Source organism: Staurois parvus, unplaced genomic scaffold (assembly GCF_062004578.1).
Source record: "Staurois parvus isolate SC_StPar_1 unplaced genomic scaffold, SC_StPar_1.0 ptg001639l, whole genome shotgun sequence".
Taxonomy (NCBI): Eukaryota; Metazoa; Chordata; class Amphibia; order Anura; family Ranidae; genus Staurois; species Staurois parvus.
Window position 1 is genome coordinate 113,452 of NW_028319435.1, and position 23,719 is coordinate 137,170.

A 23,719-nucleotide genomic window follows, 5' to 3' on the forward strand; every position below is an offset into this window, starting at 1 on the left:
CAATGTACAGAGTGGAGCAGTGTTGAGTAAATCATTCACAATGTACAGAGTGAAGCAAGTGGAGTAATTCATTCACAATGTACAGAGTGGAGCAGTGTGGAGTAATTCATTCACAATGTACAGAGTGGAGCAGTGTGGAGTAATTCATTCACAATGTACAGAGTGGAGCAGTGTGGAGTGTGCAATACATGATGTACAGGGTGGAGCAATATGTAAATGAGATATGGCACACAGAAGTGAGAGGCGCCTGAACTCCGCCCCCCATACCTCCCCCCCAGGTATACAACCCTCCAATCTCCAGGCTTGTCAGACACTTACTGCGTTCTTTCCAGCCTTGCAGTCCAATTTGCTCCAGTCATGTTTGCGGCATGACGTCTGTTTCACCAGAAACTCCACATTGACGAATATCCCAGAATTGTACTGCAGGAAGATAGAGAGAGTGAAGACACGAGGTGACATTCGTTCTAATGCTCCGCCCATAATGCTTCTCCCGCGAGGAAACAATCAGCGCATGTGGGGAGGAGTTTGCTCTAATGCTCCGCCCATAACGCTTCTCCCATGAGGAAACAATCAGCACATGTGGGGTGGAGTTTGCTCTAATGCTCCGCCCATAATGCTTCTCCCATGAGGAAACAATCAGTGCATGTGGGGAGGAGTTTCCACAAAGTGTATGGAGAGTCCGCCGCTTCCTGCGGGCGGCTGTCTGTACAGTACCGGGGTGCACCCTTGTTACCCTCAGATCACCCGCATGTCTGGTGTGCCGGCATCAGGACGGGAGCCACTCCTGAGAAAATACTGAATGAAACCCAACTGAACGTTAAATCAGCCGAATACATTCCAGGAGCATCAGAACAAAAGGCGTCTTCTCTAGGAAGCAGCCACAACTTGGAAAGCCTGTCCCCTGCCAGCATACTGCAGGAAAAGGGTTCATTGGAGAGCTCTAGCTCTGTCTCAGGAGAGGAGGGTGTCAGACCTCTGCAGAGAGACCACTGCTTCCCCACACACCAACAACGACCCTTCTCTGGGCATTGCCTGATCCCACCAGCAGATTGTAGCTGGTCCCTGCCAGGACTTCCAACGTTACTTCCAGGATCCTTTCCGGTGCTTCCAATGTACTTCCAGAACATCTTCCAGTCCTTCCAGGTTCCCCGCCTCTACTTCCAACAACACTTCTAAAATCCCTGCCGGGACTTCAATAATACTTCCAGAAGTCCCATGAAATGACTCTCGGTGAGTCATGTGACCAAAAAGGTATTTAGGTTCCAGCCATTGAAGTGGCCGGTGCCGGGTCTTCTCACCAGCTACCCCTTGTTACCAAGAGCTATAATACCTACCTGTGAGGTTGTCTGACCTATGCTGACCTGGAATGTACTGACCCCCCTCATGACTGCTGCCTTCCTCAACCTCTGTATGGACCTGACTACTCTCTTGATTGCTGCCTGCCTTGTCCTTTGCCTGGACCTGACTACTCTCTTGATTGCTGCCTGCTTGAACCTCTGCCTAAACTTGACTAGTCTCTTGATTGCTGTCTGCTTGAACCTCTGCCTAAACTTGTTTACCATCCTGATTGCTGCCTTCTTGAACCTCTGCCTAGATCTGACTACTCTCTTGATTGCTGCCTGCTTGAACCTCTGCCTAGACGTGACTACTCTCTTGATTGCTGCCTGCTTGAACCTCTGCCTAGACGTGACTACTCTCTTGATTGCTGCCTGCCTTGTCCCTTGCCTGGACCTGACTACTTTCTTCATTGCTGCCTGCCTTGTCCCTTGCCTGGACCTGACTACTTTCTTCATTGCTGCCTGCTTGAACCTCAGCCTAGACTTGACTACTTTTGATTGCTGCCTGCATTGTCCGCTGCCTGGACCTGACTACTTTCCTATCTGCCTCCTAGTGTACAGTCTTCACACTGTAGTCATCCCGGTTCTGCTATCCCCTATGTGGGGTGATCCTGAGGGCCACAACCTGCGGAAAGTTACAGCAAAGTAAACTGGAGCCAATAGGATCTCTGGCCCATCTCAACCTCCAGGAGCTCCACTGAAGACCAGCTGTCACCTAGATCCCGCCCCTCGGGTGGCCCTGTGTCACCGGCCAGGGGGCCACTCTAACACAGCTGTAGGACATTATTGAACAGATTTGCACCTGGAATATATTTAGCTGATTTAATCTGAAAGCTCAATCAGCCTTTACAAATAAAAACAAATCTTCTCCGCAAGTGCTGACTGTCTCCTGGAGGGGCCCCCATGGACAACGTGAATCGGAGCTGCAGCATTTCTCAGCTACAAATAATTGATACAAATCCTATAAATATTTTACCGGGGACAGCAAAACCATTTTCACGATCAATACTGGAATTCCAATGATCAGCATTGTCTATAAATATCGGTCCTTTAGGACTCCGCCTACAGGTATGTTGGGGTCCTCCAGCCAATCCGAACACTGATGCTCTGAGCTCCCCCAGAACTCACCTTTTCAGATGCCTTCACTATGGACGTCATCCTGTATCCGCTCTGCAGATCTCTCTGATGGAACTTCTCCATCACCAGCTGGATCGTCTTGTTCTGGATCTCGGACAGTTCCCCCGCCGGGACATCTCCCAGGACTCTCAGGACCAGCAGAGCGCTGAGCAGGCCCCAACCGACGGCCAGTGTCATGGCGGTCCTCAAACGGTCACCTGATAATGAAAGTCAAAACGTCACATTGGTGATGGATGGAAGGGATTCTGATCTGAGGGCGTGGTCTACTGTCCGGCAAATACTGCAAGTGTGTCAATATCAGGAAGTCCCACAGTGTTTCTATGGACCTCATTGTCCCTGTGTCTCCAGTGACCACAAATCTCCAGCAACCACAGCACTCCAGTGACTCCAGTAACTCCCAGTGTCTCCAATGACCCCATGTCTCTAGTGACCTCAGTGCTCCTGTGTTTTCAGTGATCCCCAGTGCTCCTGTGTTTTCAGTGATCCCCAGTGCTCCTGTGTTTTCAGTGATCCCCAGTGTCTCCAGTGACCTCAGTGCTCCTGTGTTTTCAGTGATCCCCAGTGTCTCCAGTGACCTCAGTGCTCCTGTGTTTTCAGTGATCCCCAGTGTCTCCATTGACCCCAGTGCTCCTGTGTTTTCAGTGATCCCCAGTGTCTCCAGTGATCCCAGTGCTCCTGTGTTTTCAGTGACCCCCAGTGTCTCCAGTGACCTCAGTGCTTCTGTGTTTCTACTGACCTTTAGTGTCCGCAATGAGAACATGTCTTCTATGACCCAGCACTTCCATGTCTTCTGTGACCCCAGCATTCCTGTGTCACCAGTAACCTCCAGTGTCTCCAGTGATCCCAGCACTCCTATATCTCTGGTGAACTGGTGTCTCCAGTGACCCCCATGCCTTTAATAATTCCAATGTGTCTTTGGTGACCTCCACTGTCTCCAATGACCCCAATGTTCCTGTGTCTCCAGTGACCACATGTCTCCTAGTGACCCCCAGCAATGTGACTGCAGTGATCCCCAGTGGTCCTATGACTCCAGTGACTTCAATGCTCCTGTGTTTCCAGTGACTCTGTGACTCCCATACTCAGCTATGTATCCCATGACCTCTATCTACTCCTATATCCCCATTGACTCCTGTGTCACCCGTACACCTTGCAGTCTGTCATCTCATTAACTTGCAACTCTAAGGGTGTCCAGAGCATCCTGCATCATCCTGTGACTGCAGAGCATCCTGCATCATCCTGTGACTGCAGAGCATCCTAAGTATCCTGTGACTGCAGAGCATCCTAAGTATCCTGTGACTGCAGAGCATCCTGCATCATCCTGTGACTGCAGAGCATCCTAAGTATCCTGTGACTGCAGAGCATCCTAAGTATCCTGTGACTGCAGAGCATCCTAAGTATCCTGTGACTGCAGAGCATCCTGCATCATCCTGTGACTGCAGAGCATCCTGCATCATCCTGTGACTGCAGAGCATCCTGCATCATCCTGTGACTGCAGAGCATCCTGCATCATCCTGTGACTGCAGAGCATCCTGCATCATCCTGTGACTGCAGAGCATCCTGCATCATCCTGTGACTGCAGAGCATCCTGCATCATCCTGTGACTGCAGAGCATCCTGCATCATCCTGTGACTGCAGAGCATCCTAAGTATCCTGTGACTGCAGAGCATCCTAAGTATCCTGTGACTGCAGAGCATCCTAAGTATCCTGTGACTGCAGAGCATCCTGCATCATCCTGTCACTGCAGAGCATCCTGCATCATCCTGTGACTGCAGAGCATCCTGCATCATCCTGTGACTGCAGAGCATCCTGCATCATCCTGTGACTGCAGAGCATCCTAAGTATCCTGTGACTGCAGAGCATCCTAAGTATCCTGTGACTGCAGAGCATCCTGCATCATCCTGTGACTGCAGAGCATCCTAAGTATCCTGTGACTCCAGAGTATCCTTAGTATCCTGTGTCATCCAGTGCCTCTTACTGAGACCTCGGTGACACCTGTGCCTCTTACTGAGACCTCGGTGACACCTGTGCCTCTTACTGAGACCTCGGTGAGACCTGTGCCTCTTACTGAGACCTCGGTGAGACCTGTGCCTCTTACTGAGACCTCGGTGACACCTGTGCCTCTTACTGAGACCTCGGTGACACCTGTGCCTCTTACTGAGACCTCGGTGACACCTGTGCCTCTTACTGAGACCTCGGTGACACCTGTGCCTCTTGCGGAGACCTCGGTGACACCTGTGCCTCTTGCGGAGACCTCGGTGACACCTGTGCCTCTGCACGCTCTAAGGTACGTTCCTTCTATAACCTGGAGGGTCCTCCTTTCTGTATACACAGACCCCCATCCATGACATTTCTAAAGCTTTTCAGCCTTCCTCTTCATCAGCTGCAGGTTTAGGGTCCTGAGGATATAAAGTGGTTTGGTTTGGTTTGCCTTTTTGTAACCTTCATAAATTGGTAACTTGTGACTTTCATGAAAAAAAACAAAGAAAACAAAACAACCCCCCCCCCCCCCCCGCTAAAAAAAAAATATATATATATATATATACTGTACAATTTCAAACTCCTCTGCAAATCCAGAAAAAAGGTGAGAGACATTAAAATTCCTTCACCATAGAGAAATATATGTGTGCTTTTCACTGAGACACGGGACCTTCCCATGAGAAGTCCTCTCCTCCCTCCAGAGACCTCCTCTCTACCCCGGAGCAGATGAAATGGGAACAATCCCCATGACGGGAGAGTGAGGAAACCATGGCCTGTTTACAGGAAGAGGCTCCATCCTGCCAGACGGAACTCCGACTCTTCAGTCTGGGAAGTCAATGTCCCAACCAACACCGACCAGCAGATCACATGACCTGAGCCAAGTATCATCGTATATAACCGGGAGATCCCATACTTGTATGGATACGTCGTATATAACCGGGAGATCCGATACTTGTATGGATACATCGTATATAACTAGGAGATCCCATACTTGTATGGATACATCGTATATAACCGGGAGATCCCATACTTGTATGGATACATCGTATATAACTAGGAGATCCCATACTTGTATGGATACGTCGTATATAACCGGGAGATCCCATACTTGTATGGATACATCGTATATAACCGGGAGATCCCATACTTGTATGGATACGTCGTATATATAACCGGGAGATCCGATACTTGTATGGATACATCGTATATAACTAGGAGATCCCATACTTGTATGGATACATCGTATATATAACCGGGAGATCCGATACTTGTATGGATACATCGTATATAACTAGGAGATCCCATACTTGTATGGATACGTCGTATATAACTAGGAGATCCCATACTTGTATGGATACGTCGTATATAACCGGGAGATCCCATACTTGTATGGATACATCGTATATAACCGGGAGATCCCATACTTGTATGGATACGTCGTATATAACCGGGAGATCCCATACTTGTATGGATACATTGTATATAACCGGGAGATCCGATACTTGTATGGATACATCGTATATAACCGGGAGATCCGATACTTGTATGGATACATCGTATATAACCGGGAGATCCCATACTTGTATGGATACATCGTATATAACCGGGAGATCCGATATTTGTATGGATACATCGTATATAACTAGGAGATCCCATACTTGTATGGATACATCGTATATAACCGGGAGATCCCATACTTGTATGGATACGTCGTATATAACCGGGAGATCCCATACTTGTATGGATACGTCGTATATAACCGGGAGATCCCATACTTGTATGGATACGTCGTATATAACCGGGAGATCCCATACTTGTATGGATACGTCGTATATAACCGGGAGATCCCATACTTGTATGGATACATCGTATATAACCGGGAGATCCCATATTTGTATGGATACGTCGTATATAACCGGGAGATCCGATACTTGTATGGATACGTCGTATATAACTAGGAGATCCCATACTTGTATGGATCCATCGTATATAACCGGGAGATCCGACACTTGTATGGATACATCGTATATAACCGGGAGATCCGACACTTGTATGGATACATCGTATATAACCGGGAGATCCCATACTTGTATGGATACATCGTATATAACCGGGAGATCCCATACTTGTATGGATACATCGTATATAACCGGGAGATCCGATACTTGTATGGATACGTCGTATATAACCGGGAGATCCGATACTTGTATGGATACATCGTATATAACCGGGAGATCCCATACTTGTATGGATACATCGTATATAACCGGGAGATCCCATACTTGTATGGATACATCGTATATAACTAGGAGATCCGATACTTGTATGGATACGTCGTATATAACTAGGAGATCCCATACTTGTATGGATACATCGTATATAACTAGGAGATCCCATACTTGTATGGATACATCGTATATAACTAGGAGATCCCATACTTGTATGGATACGTCGTATATAACCGGGAGATCCGATACTTGTATGGATACATCGTATATAACTAGGAGATCCCATACTTGTATGGATACATCGTATATATAACCGGGAGATCCGATACTTGTATGGATACATCGTATATAACTAGGAGATCCCATACTTGTATGGATACGTCGTATATAACTAGGAGATCCCATACTTGTATGGATACGTCGTATATAACCGGGAGATCCCATACTTGTATGGATACATCGTATATAACCGGGAGATCCCATACTTGTATGGATACGTCGTATATAACCGGGAGATCCCATACTTGTATGGATACATTGTATATAACCGGGAGATCCGATACTTGTATGGATACATCGTATATAACCGGGAGATCCGATACTTGTATGGATACATCGTATATAACCGGGAGATCCCATACTTGTATGGATACATCGTATATAACCGGGAGATCCGATATTTGTATGGATACATCGTATATAACTAGGAGATCCCATACTTGTATGGATACATCGTATATAACCGGGAGATCCCATACTTGTATGGATACATCATATATAACCGGGAGATCCGATACTTGTATGGATACATCGTATATATAACCGGGAGATCCGATACTTGTATGGATACATCGTATATAACTAGGAGATCCCATACTTGTATGGATACATCGTATATAACCGGGAGATCCGATACTTGTATGGATACATCGTATATATAACCGGGAGATCCGATACTTGTATGGATACATCGTATATAACTAGGAGATCCCATACTTGTATGGATACGTCGTATATAACCGGGAGATCCCATACTTGTATGGATACATCGTATATAACCGGGAGATCCCATACTTGTATGGATACGTCGTATATATAATCGGGAGATCCGATACTTGTATGGATACATCGTATATAACTAGGAGATCCCATACTTGTATGGATACATCGTATATATAACCGGGAGATCCGATACTTGTATGGATACATCGTATATAACTAGGAGATCCCATACTTGTATGGATACGTCGTATATAACTAGGAGATCCCATACTTGTATGGATACGTCGTATATAACCGGGAGATCCCATACTTGTATGGATACATCGTATATAACCGGGAGATCCCATACTTGTATGGATACGTCGTATATAACCGGGAGATCCCATACTTGTATGGATACATTGTATATAACCGGGAGATCCGATACTTGTATGGATACATCGTATATAACCGGGAGATCCCATACTTGTATGGATACGTCGTATATAACCGGGAGATCCCATACTTGTATGGATACATCGTATATAACCGGGAGATCCGATATTTGTATGGATACATCGTATATAACTAGGAGATCCCATACTTGTATGGATACATCGTATATAACCGGGAGATCCCATACTTGTATGGATACGTCGTATATAACCGGGAGATCCCATACTTGTATGGATACGTCGTATATAACCGGGAGATCCCATACTTGTATGGATACGTCGTATATAACCGGGAGATCCCATACTTGTATGGATACGTCGTATATAACCGGGAGATCCCATACTTGTATGGATACATCGTATATAACCGGGAGATCCCATATTTGTATGGATACGTCGTATATAACCGGGAGATCCGATACTTGTATGGATACGTCGTATATAACTAGGAGATCCCATACTTGTATGGATCCATCGTATATAACCTGGAGATCCGACACTTGTATGGATACATCGTATATAACCGGGAGATCCGACACTTGTATGGATACATCGTATATAACCGGGAGATCCCATACTTGTATGGATACATCGTATATAACCGGGAGATCCCATACTTGTATGGATACATCGTATATAACCGGGAGATCCGATACTTGTATGGATACGTCGTATATAACCGGGAGATCCGATACTTGTATGGATACATCGTATATAACCGGGAGATCCCATACTTGTATGGATACATCGTATATAACCGGGAGATCCCATACTTGTATGGATACATCGTATATAACTAGGAGATCCGATACTTGTATGGATACGTCGTATATAACCGGGAGATCCGATACTTGTATGGATACATCGTATATAACCGGGAGATCCCATACTTGTATGGATACATCGTATATAACCGGGAGATCCCATACTTGTATGGATACATCGTATATAACCGGGAGATCCCATACTTGTATGGATACATCGTATATAACCGGGAGATCCCATACTTGTATGGATACATCATATATAACCGGGAGATCGGATACTTGTATGGATACGTCGTATATAACTAGGAGATCCCATACTTGTATGGATACGTCGTATATAACCGGGAGATCCGATACTTGTATGGATACGTCGTATATAACCGGGAGATCCCATACTTGTATGGATACATCGTATATAACCGGGAGATCCGATACTTGTATGGATACGTCGTATATAACCGGGAGATCCCATACTTGTATGGATACGTCGTATATAACCGGGAGATCCCATACTTGTATGGATACGTCGTATATATAACCGGGAGATCCGATACTTGTATGGATACATCGTATATAACCGGGAGATCGCATACTTGTATGGATACGTCGTATATAACCGGGAGATCCCATACTTGTATGGATACGTCGTATATATAACCGGGAGATCCCATACTTGTATGGATACATCGTATATAACCGGGAGATCCCATACTTGTATGGATACATCGTATATATAACCGGGAGATCCGATACTTGTATGGATACATCGTATATAACTAGGAGATCCCATACTTGTATGGATACGTCGTATATAACTAGGAGATCCCATACTTGTATGGATACGTCGTATATAACCGGGAGATCCCATACTTGTATGGATACATCGTATATAACCGGGAGATCCCATACTTGTATGGATACGTCGTATATAACCGGGAGATCCCATACTTGTATGGATACATTGTATATAACCGGGAGATCCGATACTTGTATGGATACATCGTATATAACCGGGAGATCCCATACTTGTATGGATACGTCGTATATAACCGGGAGATCCCATACTTGTATGGATACATCGTATATAACCGGGAGATCCGATATTTGTATGGATACATCGTATATAACTAGGAGATCCCATACTTGTATGGATACATCGTATATAACCGGGAGATCCCATACTTGTATGGATACGTCGTATATAACCGGGAGATCCCATACTTGTATGGATACGTCGTATATAACCGGGAGATCCCATACTTGTATGGATACGTCGTATATAACCGGGAGATCCCATACTTGTATGGATACGTCGTATATAACCGGGAGATCCCATACTTGTATGGATACATCGTATATAACCGGGAGATCCCATATTTGTATGGATACGTCGTATATAACCGGGAGATCCGATACTTGTATGGATACGTCGTATATAACTAGGAGATCCCATACTTGTATGGATCCATCGTATATAACCTGGAGATCCGACACTTGTATGGATACATCGTATATAACCGGGAGATCCGACACTTGTATGGATACATCGTATATAACCGGGAGATCCCATACTTGTATGGATACATCGTATATAACCGGGAGATCCCATACTTGTATGGATACATCGTATATAACCGGGAGATCCGATACTTGTATGGATACGTCGTATATAACCGGGAGATCCGATACTTGTATGGATACATCGTATATAACCGGGAGATCCCATACTTGTATGGATACATCGTATATAACCGGGAGATCCCATACTTGTATGGATACATCGTATATAACTAGGAGATCCGATACTTGTATGGATACGTCGTATATAACCGGGAGATCCGATACTTGTATGGATACATCGTATATAACCGGGAGATCCCATACTTGTATGGATACATCGTATATAACCGGGAGATCCCATACTTGTATGGATACATCGTATATAACCGGGAGATCCCATACTTGTATGGATACATCGTATATAACCGGGAGATCCCATACTTGTATGGATACATCATATATAACCGGGAGATCGGATACTTGTATGGATACGTCGTATATAACTAGGAGATCCCATACTTGTATGGATACGTCGTATATAACCGGGAGATCCGATACTTGTATGGATACGTCGTATATAACCGGGAGATCCCATACTTGTATGGATACGTCGTATATAACCGGGAGATCCCATACTTGTATGGATACATCGTATATAACCGGGAGATCCGATACTTGTATGGATACGTCGTATATAACCGGGAGATCCCATACTTGTATGGATACGTCGTATATAACCGGGAGATCCCATACTTGTATGGATACGTCGTATATATAACCGGGAGATCCGATACTTGTATGGATACATCGTATATAACCGGGAGATCGCATACTTGTATGGATACGTCGTATATAACCGGGAGATCCCATACTTGTATGGATACGTCGTATATATAACCGGGAGATCCCATACTTGTATGGATACATCGTATATAACCGGGAGATCCCATACTTGTATGGATACATCGTATATAACCGGGAGATCCCATACTTGTATGGATACATCGTATATAACCGGGAGATCCCATACTTGTATGGATACATCGTATATAACCGGGAGATCCCATACTTGTATGGATCCATCGTATATAACCCGGAGATCCCATACTTGTATGGATCCATCGTATATAACCGGGAGATCCGATACTTGTATGGATACGTCGTATATAACCGGGAGATCCCATACTTGTATGGATACATCGTATATAACCGGGAGATCCCATACTTGTATGGATACATCGTATATAACCGGGAGATCCGATACTTGTATGGATACGTCGTATATAACCGGGAGATCCCATACTTGTATGGATACATCGTATATAACCGGGAGATCCGATACTTGTATGGATATGTCGTATATAACCGGGAGATCCGATACTTGTATGGATACGTCGTATATAACCGGGAGATCCCATACTTGTATGGATACATCGTATATAACCGGGAGATCCCATACTTGTATGGATACATCATATATAACCGGGAGATCGGATACTTGTATGGATACGTCGTATATAACTAGGAGATCCCATACTTGTATGGATACGTCGTATATAACCGGGAGATCCGACACTTGTATGGATACGTCGTATATAACCGGGAGATCCCATACTTGTATGGATACGTCGTATATAACCGGGAGATCCGATACTTGTATGGATACGTCGTATATAACCGGGAGATCCCATACTTGTATGGATACATCGTATATAACCGGGAGATCCGATACTTGTATGGATACGTCGTATATAACCGGGAGATCCCATACTTGTATGGATACGTCGTATATAACCGGGAGATCCCATACTTGTATGGATACGTCGTATATAACCGGGAGATCCGATACTTGTATGGATACATCGTATATAACTAGGAGATCCCATACTTGTATGGATACGTCGTATATAACCGGGAGATCCCATACTTGTATGGATACATCATATATAACCGGGAGATCGGATACTTGTATGGATACGTCGTATATAACTAGGAGATCCCATACTTGTATGGATACGTCGTATATAACCGGGAGATCCCATACTTGTATGGATACGTCGTATATAACCGGGAGATCCGATACTTGTATGGATATGTCGTATATAACCGGGAGATCCGATACTTGTATGGATACGTCGTATATAACCGGGAGATCCCATACTTGTATGGATACATCGTATATAACCGGGAGATCCCATACTTGTATGGATACATCATATATAACCGGGAGATCGGATACTTGTATGGATACGTCGTATATAACTAGGAGATCCCATACTTGTATGGATACGTCGTATATAACCGGGAGATCCGATACTTGTATGGATACGTCGTATATAACCGGGAGATCCGATACTTGTATGGATACATCGTATATAACTAGGAGATCCCATACTTGTATGGATACGTCGTATATAACCGGGAGATCCCATACTTGTATGGATACATCATATATAACCGGGAGATCGGATACTTGTATGGATACGTCGTATATAACTAGGAGATCCCATACTTGTATGGATACGTCGTATATAACCGGGAGATCCCATACTTGTATGGATACGTCGTATATAACCGGGAGATCCGATACTTGTATGGATATGTCGTATATAACCGGGAGATCCGATACTTGTATGGATACGTCGTATATAACCGGGAGATCCCATACTTGTATGGATACATCGTATATAACCGGGAGATCCCATACTTGTATGGATACATCATATATAACCGGGAGATCGGATACTTGTATGGATACGTCGTATATAACTAGGAGATCCCATACTTGTATGGATACGTCGTATATAACCGGGAGATCCCATACTTGTATGGATACGTCGTATATAACCGGGAGATCCCATACTTGTATGGATACATCGTATATAACTAGGAGATCGCATAAGCTCCCACCTCACTGAGAACAACCTCCTCGATCCTCTACAGTCCGGCTTCCGTCCCCTACACTCCACCGAAACCGCCTTACTCAAACTCTCCAACGACCTGCTAACCGCCAAAGCCAATGACCACTACTCAGTGCTATTACTCCTCGACCTCTCTGCAGCTTTCGACACAGTCCACCACCCCCTCCTCCTAAAAAACTACACTCTTGGCCTCAGAAACTCCGCTCTCTCCTGGCTCTCATCCTACCTATCACAACGCTCCTTCAGTGTTACCTATAATGCCGCCACCTCCCCCTCTCTGTTGGGGTCCCTCAAGGCTCTGTCCTCGGGCCCCTTCTCTTCTCCATCTACACCTCCTCCCTTGGTCAACTCATACACTCCCACAGCTTCAACTACCACCTCTATGCCGACGACATACAAATCTATCTCTCCGCCCCCCACCTCACCCCCTCAGTCTCCACCCCCCACCTCACCCCCTCGGTCTCCACCCGAATCACACACCTACTGAGCGACATATCAGACTGGATGTCACTCCATTTCCTCAAACTAAACCTTTCTAAAACCGAGCTCCTAGTTTTCCCCCCAGCCCGTGCCCCCCCCCCCCCTTGACCTCTCCATCACGACCAACAACACCACCATCAGCCCCACCCCGCAAGCCAAAGTACTAGGTGTCATTCTAGACTCCAATCTGTCTTTCCAGCCCCAGGTCCAATTGCTGACAAATTCATGCAGACTCCACCTCCGCAACATGCAGACTCCACCTCCGCAACATGCAGACTCCACCTCCGGAACATCGCCAAAATCCGCACGTTCCTAACCCCAGAAACCACTAAACAGCTCATCCACTCCCTCATCATATCACGACTCGACTACTGCAACTCCCTCCTCACTGGCCTGCCTCACCACAGACTATCCCCGCTTCAGTCCATCCTGAATACGGCTGCCAGACTCATTCACCTTTCCAACCGCTCCGTATCCGCCACCCCCCTCTGCCAATCCCTCCACTGGCCTCCACTCAGTGTCCTCCACCCCCCTCTGCCAATCCCTCCACTGGCCTCCATTCAGTGTCCTCCACCCCCCTCTGCCAATCCCTCCACTGGCTTCCACTCAGTGTCCTCCACCCCCCTCTGCCAATCCCTCCACTGGCCTCCATTCAGTGTCCGCCACCCCCCTCTGCCAATCCCTCCACTGGCCTCCACTCAGTGTCCGCCACCCCCCTCTTCCAATCCCTCCACTGGTCTCCATTCAGTGTCCGCCACCCCCCTCTGCCAATCCCTCCACTGGCCTCCACTCAGTGTCCGCCACCCCCCTCTGCCAATCCCTCCACTGGTCTCCATTCAGTGTCCTCCACCCCCCTCTGCCAATCCCTCCACTGGCCTCCATTCAGTGTCCGCCACCCCCCTCTGCCAATCCCTCCACTGGCCTCCACTCAGTGTCCCCCACCCCCCTCTGCCAATCCCTCCACTGGCCTCCACTCAGTGTCCTCCACCCCCCTCTGCCAATCCCTCCACTGGCCTCCATTCAGTGTCCTCCACCCCCCTCTGCCAATCCCTCCACTGGCCTCCACCCCCCTCTGCCAATCCCTCCACTGGCCTCCACTCAGTGTCCTCCACCCCCCTCTGCCAATCCCTCCACTGGCCTCCACTCAGTGTCCGCCACCCCCCTCTGCCAATCCCTCCAGTGGTTTCCGATTGCCCAATGGATCAAATTCAAAATCCTAACACTGACGTACAAAGCCGTCCACCATACTGCCCCGAACTACATCACTGACCTAATATCCAAGTACCACCCAACACACACACTCCGCTCCTCACAAGACCTCCTTCTCTCTAGTTTCCTGGTCTCCTCCTCCCACGCCCGTCTCCAGGACTTATCCAGGGCTTCCCCCATCCTCTGGAACTCCCTACCCCAATCCATCAGACTGTCACCTACTCTCCTCTCCTTTAGGCTCTCCCTGAAAACCCATCTCTTCAGGGAAGCCTACCCCACCCTCACCTAATTGCTGATCTCCTTCACTTTTCCCACCACTCCATCCCCCACAGCCACTTCCTCCTGTACCACCATCCCCTCCCTCCTAGATTGTAAGCTCCAAGGATCAGGGCCCTCAATCCCCTCATGTTTTGCATTGTATTTTTACTGTACTGTCCCCCACTACAATGTGCAGCGCTGAGCAAACTATTGGCACTATATAAATACTGTATAATAATAATATAACTAGGAGATCCGATACTTGTATGGATACATTGTATACACAGTGCAGGAAATGTGTATTTGCTCCCCTGCTGATGCTGAATGTTGGCCCCTCACACAGAAATGATTGGTCTAACAATGGAATGTTCGCCCCTCACACAGAAATGATCGGTCTAACAATGGAATGTTCGCCCCTCACACAGAAATGATCGGTCTAACAATGGAATGTTCGCCCCTCACACAGAAACGATCGGTCTAACAATGGAATGTTCCCCCCTCACACAGAAACGATTGGTCTAACAATGGAATGTTCGCCCCTCACACAGAAACGATCGGTCTAACAATGGAATGTTCGGTGTAACACTGAGAGACAGAATACAACAACAAATTCAGCAGAAATGCGTCTAACAAATGATGACGGATCTGCATGTTCATGAGGGAAAGAAGGATTTGATCCCCTATCATTCAGCAGGATTTCTGGCTCCCAGGTGTCTCTCATACAGGTAACAAGCTGAGATTAGAAGCAGTCTCTTAAAGGGAGTGCTGCTAATCTCATTGTGTTACCTGTATAAAAGACACCTGTCCACAGGAGCCATCAAACCATCAGATTCCAAACTCTCCACCATGGCAAAGACCAAAGAGCTGTCCAAGGAGGTCAGGGACAAGATGGTAGACCTACACAAGGCTGGACTGGGCTACCAAACTATGGCCAAGCAGCTTGGTGAGAAGGTGACAACAGTTGGTGCAATCATTCACAAATGGAAGAAACACAAAACAAGTGTCAGTCTCCCTAGGTCTGGTGCACCATGCAAGATCTCACCTCGTGGAGTGTCAATGACCATGAGAACAGTGAGGAATCATCCCAGAACTACACGTGAGGATCTTGTCAATGATCTCCAGGCAGCTGGGACCACAGTCACCAAGAAAACAATTGGTAACACACTACGCCGACAAGGACTGAAATCCTGCAGTGCCCGCACGGTCCCTCTGCTCAAGAAAGCCCATGTCCAACCCGTCTGAAGTCTGCCACTGAGCATCTGAATGATGCAGAGGAGGACTGGTGGGAAGTGTTGTGGTCAGAGGAGACCAAAATCCAGCTCTTTGGCATCAACTCACCGTGTTTGGAGGAGGAGGAATGCTGCCTATGACCCCAAGAACACCATCCCAACTGTGACACATGGTGGTGGAAACATTCTGCTTTGGGGGTGTTTTTCTGCTAAGGGGACAGGACAACTGCACCGCATCAAAGGGACGATGGACGGGGCAATGTACCCTCAAATCTTGGGTGAGAACCTTCTTCCCTCAGCCAGGGCATTGAAATGGGTGGTGGATGGGTGTTCCAGCATGACAATGACCCAAAACACACGGCCAAGGCAACAAAGGAGCGGCTCAAGAAGAAGCACATTAAGGTCCTGGAGTGGCCTAGCCAGTCTCCACACCTTCATCCGATTGAAAATCTGTGGAGGGAGCTGAAAGTTCGAGTTGCCAATCGTCAGCCACCAAACCTTAATGACTTGGAGAGGATCTGCCAAGAGGAGTGGGCCAAAATCCCCCCCGAGATGTGTGCGAACCTGGGGGCCAACTCCAGGAAACGCCTGACCTCTGTGATGGCCAACAAGGGATTGGCCATCAAGTACTAAGTCATGTTTTGTGAAGGGGATCAAATCCTTCTTTCCCTCATGAACATGCAGATCCGTCATCATTTGTTAGACGCATTTCTGCTGAATTTGTTGTTGTATTCTGTCTCTCATTGTTACACCGAACATTCCATTGTTAGACCGATCATTTCTGTGTGAGGGGGAACATTCCATTGTTAGACCGATCATTTCTGTGTGAGGGGCGAACATTCCATTGTTAGACCGATTGTTTCTGTGTGAGGGGCGAACATTCCATTGTTAGACCGATCATTTCTGTGTGAGGGGAGAACATTCCATTGTTAGACCGATCAGTTCTGTGTGAGGGGCGAACGTTCCATTGTTAGACCGATCATTTCTGTGTGAGGGGCGAACGTTCCATTGTTAGACCGATCATTTCTGTGTGAGGGGCGAACATTCCATTGTTAGACCGATCGTTTGTGTGAGGGGCGAACATTCCATTGTTAGACCGATCGTTTGTGTGAGGGGCGAACATTCAGCATCAGGGGGGGCAAATACACATTTCCTGTACTGTACATGAGTCCTGGATGATGCAGAGAACATCACTGGAGTGTTAACATCAGCATGGCTCTCAGCACTGTGCGCAGAGGGCGGGGCCATGAATTCACGCCCTAACAGTCATTCCTCCGTTTTCCTGATTGGGTGAAGATGGGCATCATGCAGCCTAGAGGACTGAGGGCATCTTGTGGTGAAGAAGAGGTACTGCAGGGGCATCTCTGGAATAATTGTGGGTACTGGAGCCCGGAGTTGGGCTTTTTTGCATAGTTCTCTGTGAATCCTTTGTCATGTATTGAATGTATATTAGTAACACAGATATCACATATAATATCACAGATTGTGAACACGTTTATATACCGTAATATAACATTGCGGAGAAGTTCTGCTGCTTCTTGTGCATTTCTGTGATGGACTCAGATATGGAATACAGAGAGAAGATCCTTTACTAGTCCCGGCCATCCCGGGTTGTAGTTTGTGATGTTCGTGTCTCTCGGAGAAGCCGTGACGTGTTTATATTGCACACAGAAATCTCAGCTTCAGCCTCCTTGCACTCAGCGGAGGTCCCCTTTATAGGGGAATATTGGGGGGTTCTGGACTCACATACTGTCTGTCTATAGAGTCAGAGAAGTCGGACTTTCACTTTCATTTCCTGAGACACAAATGAGTCCACCATGTATTATATACAGTGCTACACGCAGTACACGGAATATATCATACATACGTGTCTCCTGTGCAGGGTCCGTATATAGAACATATAATACATACGTGTGTCTGGTGCCGGGTCTGTATATAGAACATATAATACATACGTGTGTCTGGTGCCGGGTCTGTATATAGAACATATAATACATACGTGTGTCTGGTGCCGGGTCTGTATATAGAACATATAATACATACGTGTGTCTGGTGCCGGTTCTGTATATAGAACATATAATACATACGTGTGTCTGGCGCTGGGTCTGTATATAGAACATATAATACATACGTGTGTCTGGCGCTGGGTCTGTATATAGAACATATAATACATACGTGTGTCTGATGCCGGGTCTGTATATAGAACATATAATACATACGTGTGTCTGGCGCCGGGTCTGTATATAGAACATATAATACATACGTGTGTCTGGCGCTGGGTCTGTATATAGAACATATAATACATACGTGTGTCTGATGCCGGGTCTGTATATAGAACATATAATACATACGTGTGTCTGGTGCCGGGTCTGTATATAGAACATATAATACATACGTGTGTCTGGCGCCGGGTCTGTATATAGAATATATAATACATACGTGTGTCTGGCGCTGGTTCTGTATATAGAACATATAATACATACGTGTGTCTGGTGCCGGGTCTGTATATAGAACATATAATACATACGTGTGTCTGGTGCCGGGTCTGTATATAGAACATATAATACATACGTGTGTCTGGCACCAGGTCTGTATATAGAACATATAATACATACGTGTGTCTGGTGCCGGGTCTGTATATAGAACATATAATACATACGTGTGTCTGGTGCCGGGTCTGTATATAGAACATATAATACATACGTGTGTCTGGTGCCGGGTCTGTATATAGAACATATAATACATACGTGTGTCTGGCGCCGGTTCTGTAAATAGAACATATAATACATACGTGTGTCTGGCGCCGGGTCTGTATATAGAACATATAATACATACGTGTGTCTGGCGCTGGTTCCGTGTGCTCCGGGAGGGTTGCAGGGGGTCGGTCGGATCTCTGGAGGATTCTCGGAATGACAGCGGAGCGGAAAACAGGGAAAAGGAGGAGAGGCAGAGGAGGCGGGGCCGGCCCAGAGAGGGAAGGGGGGAGCTCACCCCCCAGAACCTCCTCAGATTTTGGCATCCAGCAGAAGAATGGGGGCATTTGGGGGGGGAATCTGAGGGGGGAGAGGGGGGGGGGCATCTGAGGGGGGGGGAGGGGGGGGACATACGGGCAGATTTCAACTCTGAAAACCTTTTTAGAACTTTATGAAACTTTCCATAACGATACAATGTAACAACAAACAAAGTGACATCCGGTCCCTCCTCTGGACCCAAACCATCCATCCCTCACCCTGCAACTGTCCCTCCCAGAGATTGGAGGAGGGGCACACTGTACAGGGACGATGGTACTCCCATAGATCGGAGGAGGGGCGCACTGTACAGGGACGATGGTACTCCCATAGATCGGAGGAGGGGCACACTGTACAGGGACGATGGTACTCCCATAGATCGGAGGAGGGGCACACTGTACAGGGACGATGGTACTCCCATAGATCGGAGGAGGGGCACACTGTACAGGGACGATGGTACTCCCATAGATCGGAGGAGGGGCGCACTGTACAGGGACGATGGTACTCCCATAGATCGGAGGAGGGGCGCACTGTACAGGGACGATGGTACTCCCATAGATCGGAGGAGGGGCGCACTGTATGGGGACGATGGTACTCCGATAGATCGGAGGAGGGGCACACTGTACAGGGACGATGGTACTCCCATAGATCGGAGGAGGGGCACTCTGTACGGGGACAATGGTACTCCCATAGATCGGAGGAGGGGCGCACTGTACGGGGACGATGGTACTCCCATAGATCGGAGGAGGGGCACACTGTACAGGGACGATGGTACTCCCATAGATCGGAGGAGGGGCACACTGTACAGGGACGATGGTACTCCCATAGATCGGAGGAGGGGCACTCTGTACGGGGACAATGGTACTCCCATAGATCGGAGGAGGGGCGCACTGTATGGGGACGATGGTACTCCCATAGATCGGAGGAGGGGCACTCTGTACGGGGACAATGGTACTCCCATAGATCGGAGGAGGGGCACTCTGTACGGGGACAATGGTACTCCCATAGATCGGAGGAGGGGCGCACTGTGCGGGGACGATGGTACTCCTATAGATCGGAGGAGGGGCACACTGTACAGGGACGATGGTACTCCCATAGATCGGAGGAGGGGCGCGCTGTGCGGGGACAATGGTACTCCCATAGATCGGAGGAGGGGCACTTTGTACGGGGACAATGGTACTCCCATAGATCGGAGGAGGCGCACACTGTACGGGGACGATGGTACTCCCATAGATCGGAGGAGGGGCGCACTGTACGGGGACGATGGTACTCCCATAGATCGGAGGAGGGGCACTCTGTACGGGGACAATGGTACTCCCATAGATCGGAGGAGGGGCACACTGTACGGGGACGATGGTACTCCCATAGATCAGAGGAGGGGCACTCTGTACGGGGACAATGGTACTCCCATAGATCGGAGGAGGGGCACACTGTACGGGGACGATGGTACTCCCATAGATCGGAGGAGGGGCGCACTGTACAGGGACGATGGTACTCCCATAGTTTGGAGGAGGGGCACACTGCACTGGAGCATACTTTCAGGGTGCCGTATCTATAGCTATACAGGACCAAGGTGTACAATGCTCAGCATAAATGAGCCCCCCTGTCAAGAGAACCAGAGAGCACACAGAGACAGATTGCACGGAACCCAACGTGTGGCGTTTATTGGGGAGGTTTTTGGGGCACAGACAACAGTTCCTTTAGTCCACAGATCCACACCAGACACAGCAACACCATAAAGTTCTTTGGAAGGCAATATGGAACAAAAGGGGTATGGTAATCCACAGGGTTCAGTAAGGCAAGGGCGGGGTAGCTTTGTGGGACTTCGGGTTCCTGGGGAGAATTGGGCTCAGTCTTTTGGGAAGCACAGGGTTAGTCCACTTCCTAGATGCGGGGAGCCGGACACAGAGGGGACACGGATGCGGGGAGCTACAGTCCACACAGGGTTAATCCACACAGGCAGCTCCAGGCAGGGAAGGGTTAAGTCCGTTCGGCTCACGGGCAACAAAGAGTTAAATCCAGGCAGGGAAAATGTCCAGCCCGCAGGCTCACAGAGAACAAGAGGTAAGTCCAGGCAGGGAAGGGATTCCAGGCAGCAGAGAGTTCACCCCACACCGGAGAGGATCCAGCAGCAGACGGACAGTCCAGTCAGTCAGTGAGAGGAGAAGGGGGCCGGGGGATGGTCGTATGAGAGAAACTGGTGCTCAGCACAGTCTTCCCTCACACACGCAGCCAGGAGAACAGAAGGGTTTTTTTTTCCTGCTCACCCTTAAGTATAGAGCTGGGCGCCTTGTGGTAACCTGAGATTTCCTGTCAGGTTACCATGGCAACGGGTCCTGTCTCCCAGGTCTCCGGACCCGCCCAGGGAACAAGGCCTTTGTCCCTGTCTGGCAGGAAGATGTGCATGAGGGGGAAGGGAGGAGGAGGCCTGTTTGTGGATTCCCTCAGCAGGGGGCCAGACTGCAAGCGAGGGGGGTGAGGGGCTGCCTGTGTCAGGGACATGGAGGACTAGAAGTCCCAGCATGGATGGGACCGAAGAGTGAGGGGCTGCTGAGGGGTGGGGGGTGGCAGGCAGCAAGCCAAGAGGATGGGGGGGAAGGGCCAGCTCCATGACATCCCCCCCCCTACACACACAGATTTGTCAGGAAACCTTTACTTTCCTTTCTTAATTAACATTGTCTATGGGAGACGATACTACAAAACACTCCCACTAATGCCGGCCATCGATTGCACACAGGATTTGGTAATTTGTACATACAAAAAAGTATTTTTCCTAACAAATTCATCCCAGACCATGTTGCAAAAATGAACACACCCCGATGAAAGTCTTAGGCTGGCCATACACTATACAATTTTCTGTCCAATTTCCTTTAGATTTACCTTCAGCTCTTCAGTGCAAGAGGCCGCCTGATTGGATACAACTGAAAGTGTTGTTAGGTTTGACCTCCTATATGGTTTTTGGTAAATCTAAACCAAAAATCTCAAGAAAATTGTATAATGTGTGGCCAGCCTCAGGAGCAAAGCTAAATTTTAGACCACAAAATCCAGGTGAGTCTAATTATTCATTAAACAAGCGTCCAGCCAGGGGCGGACTGACAACTCATGGGGCCCCCGGGCAATAGGGGATCATGGAGCCCCTGTGTCCTTGCCCAAACTCAAAAAAGCCTATGAAAAAGGTACCAGGGGCATCTCATGGGGCCCCCTACTGACCCCGGGCCCTCGGGCAGTGCCCAAGTTTCCAAATGGTCAGTCTGCCCCTGTGTCCAGCAGACAGGGGATTGGGCGTGACCTAACAAAGAAAACCCCGCCCATTTCATACTCATGCAATGGCACCACATGGAAGAGAAATGTGACAAGGCCTGAGAGAGAAGAATCATTCCTTGACACCAGAAAGGTGAAGGCTACAAGAAGTGGAACTGCAACCATCTCACAGAGACGTCCAGGACTTCAATATGTCACCCAGACATAGGAGACAATGGGCAAGGAAAAACAAAGTTTCAGTTGATGAAAACAGGTCACATGTGTAGCGCTACTATCATGGATCCCCCACACCCCACGCCCACAGCGACTAGCTAACCGAGGCGGGCACGTGCGGCCGTGACTGGGGGTAAGAGGGAATAAAGGGGACCTAACTTTGAATATATAAAACCGTATATAAGATCAGCCGTGATATACTTTAACAGCCCGCACTACCTCTGGCCACCACCAGATGGAGACTCCGCTTCAATCCAGCTGGTCGACCACACACTGGCAGATACAAATCTTACATACAATCTGGTGCACTGAGTAGAGTTGAGGACCAGCTTAGTAATCACACTCTTCTAGAGTCCCTCCAGCTACCTACAGCTTGAACCCCGGTGTTATCACCCTTCCACTGTCCATACATCCCCCGCACCAGACACACCCCTCCCCCCACACTACAAAAGGTAGCCTGCCACCACCCAACAGTTTATCCGCAGAATGGTCTGCTGCAATAACCCACACACACAGATCTTGGTCTGGCCGATCTGTTACCTTTTACAATCTGCACGCAATCTGCCCACACACAGAGCAATTGCATACAGACTGGCAATGAGCTGACCGAGCGTTTAAAGGCACTAAAATACAATCCAATCTAATCTCTCCAATCTAATCTCTCCGGAGATATGAGCCCGAGCTTAAATACACAGAAG

The 23,719-nt window shown here is 47.8% G+C and overlaps 1 protein-coding gene across 2 annotated transcripts in view; it reads right to left on the reverse strand.

Moving 5' to 3' along the window:
* LOC149434934 (retinoic acid receptor responder protein 2-like) overlaps positions 1 to 19,532 on the reverse strand; it is a 37,642-nt gene extending 18,110 nt beyond the window's left edge. Inside the window, exons 1-3 of one of the 2 annotated variants that reach the window (XM_089663205.1) lie at positions 19,375 to 19,532; positions 2,466 to 2,671; positions 319 to 420 (exon numbers count right to left, since the gene is read on the reverse strand). In XM_089663205.1, the coding sequence (XP_089519331.1) occupies positions 319 to 420; positions 2,466 to 2,651 (288 nt within the window). In that variant the 5' untranslated portion in view covers positions 2,652 to 2,671; positions 19,375 to 19,532. Of the gene's footprint in view, positions 1 to 318; positions 421 to 2,465; positions 2,672 to 18,626; positions 18,640 to 19,374 lie in introns of those variants that run through there. The other variant, XM_089663206.1, reaches the window with a different exon arrangement.
* Positions 19,533 to 23,719: the final 4,187 nt, after the last annotated feature.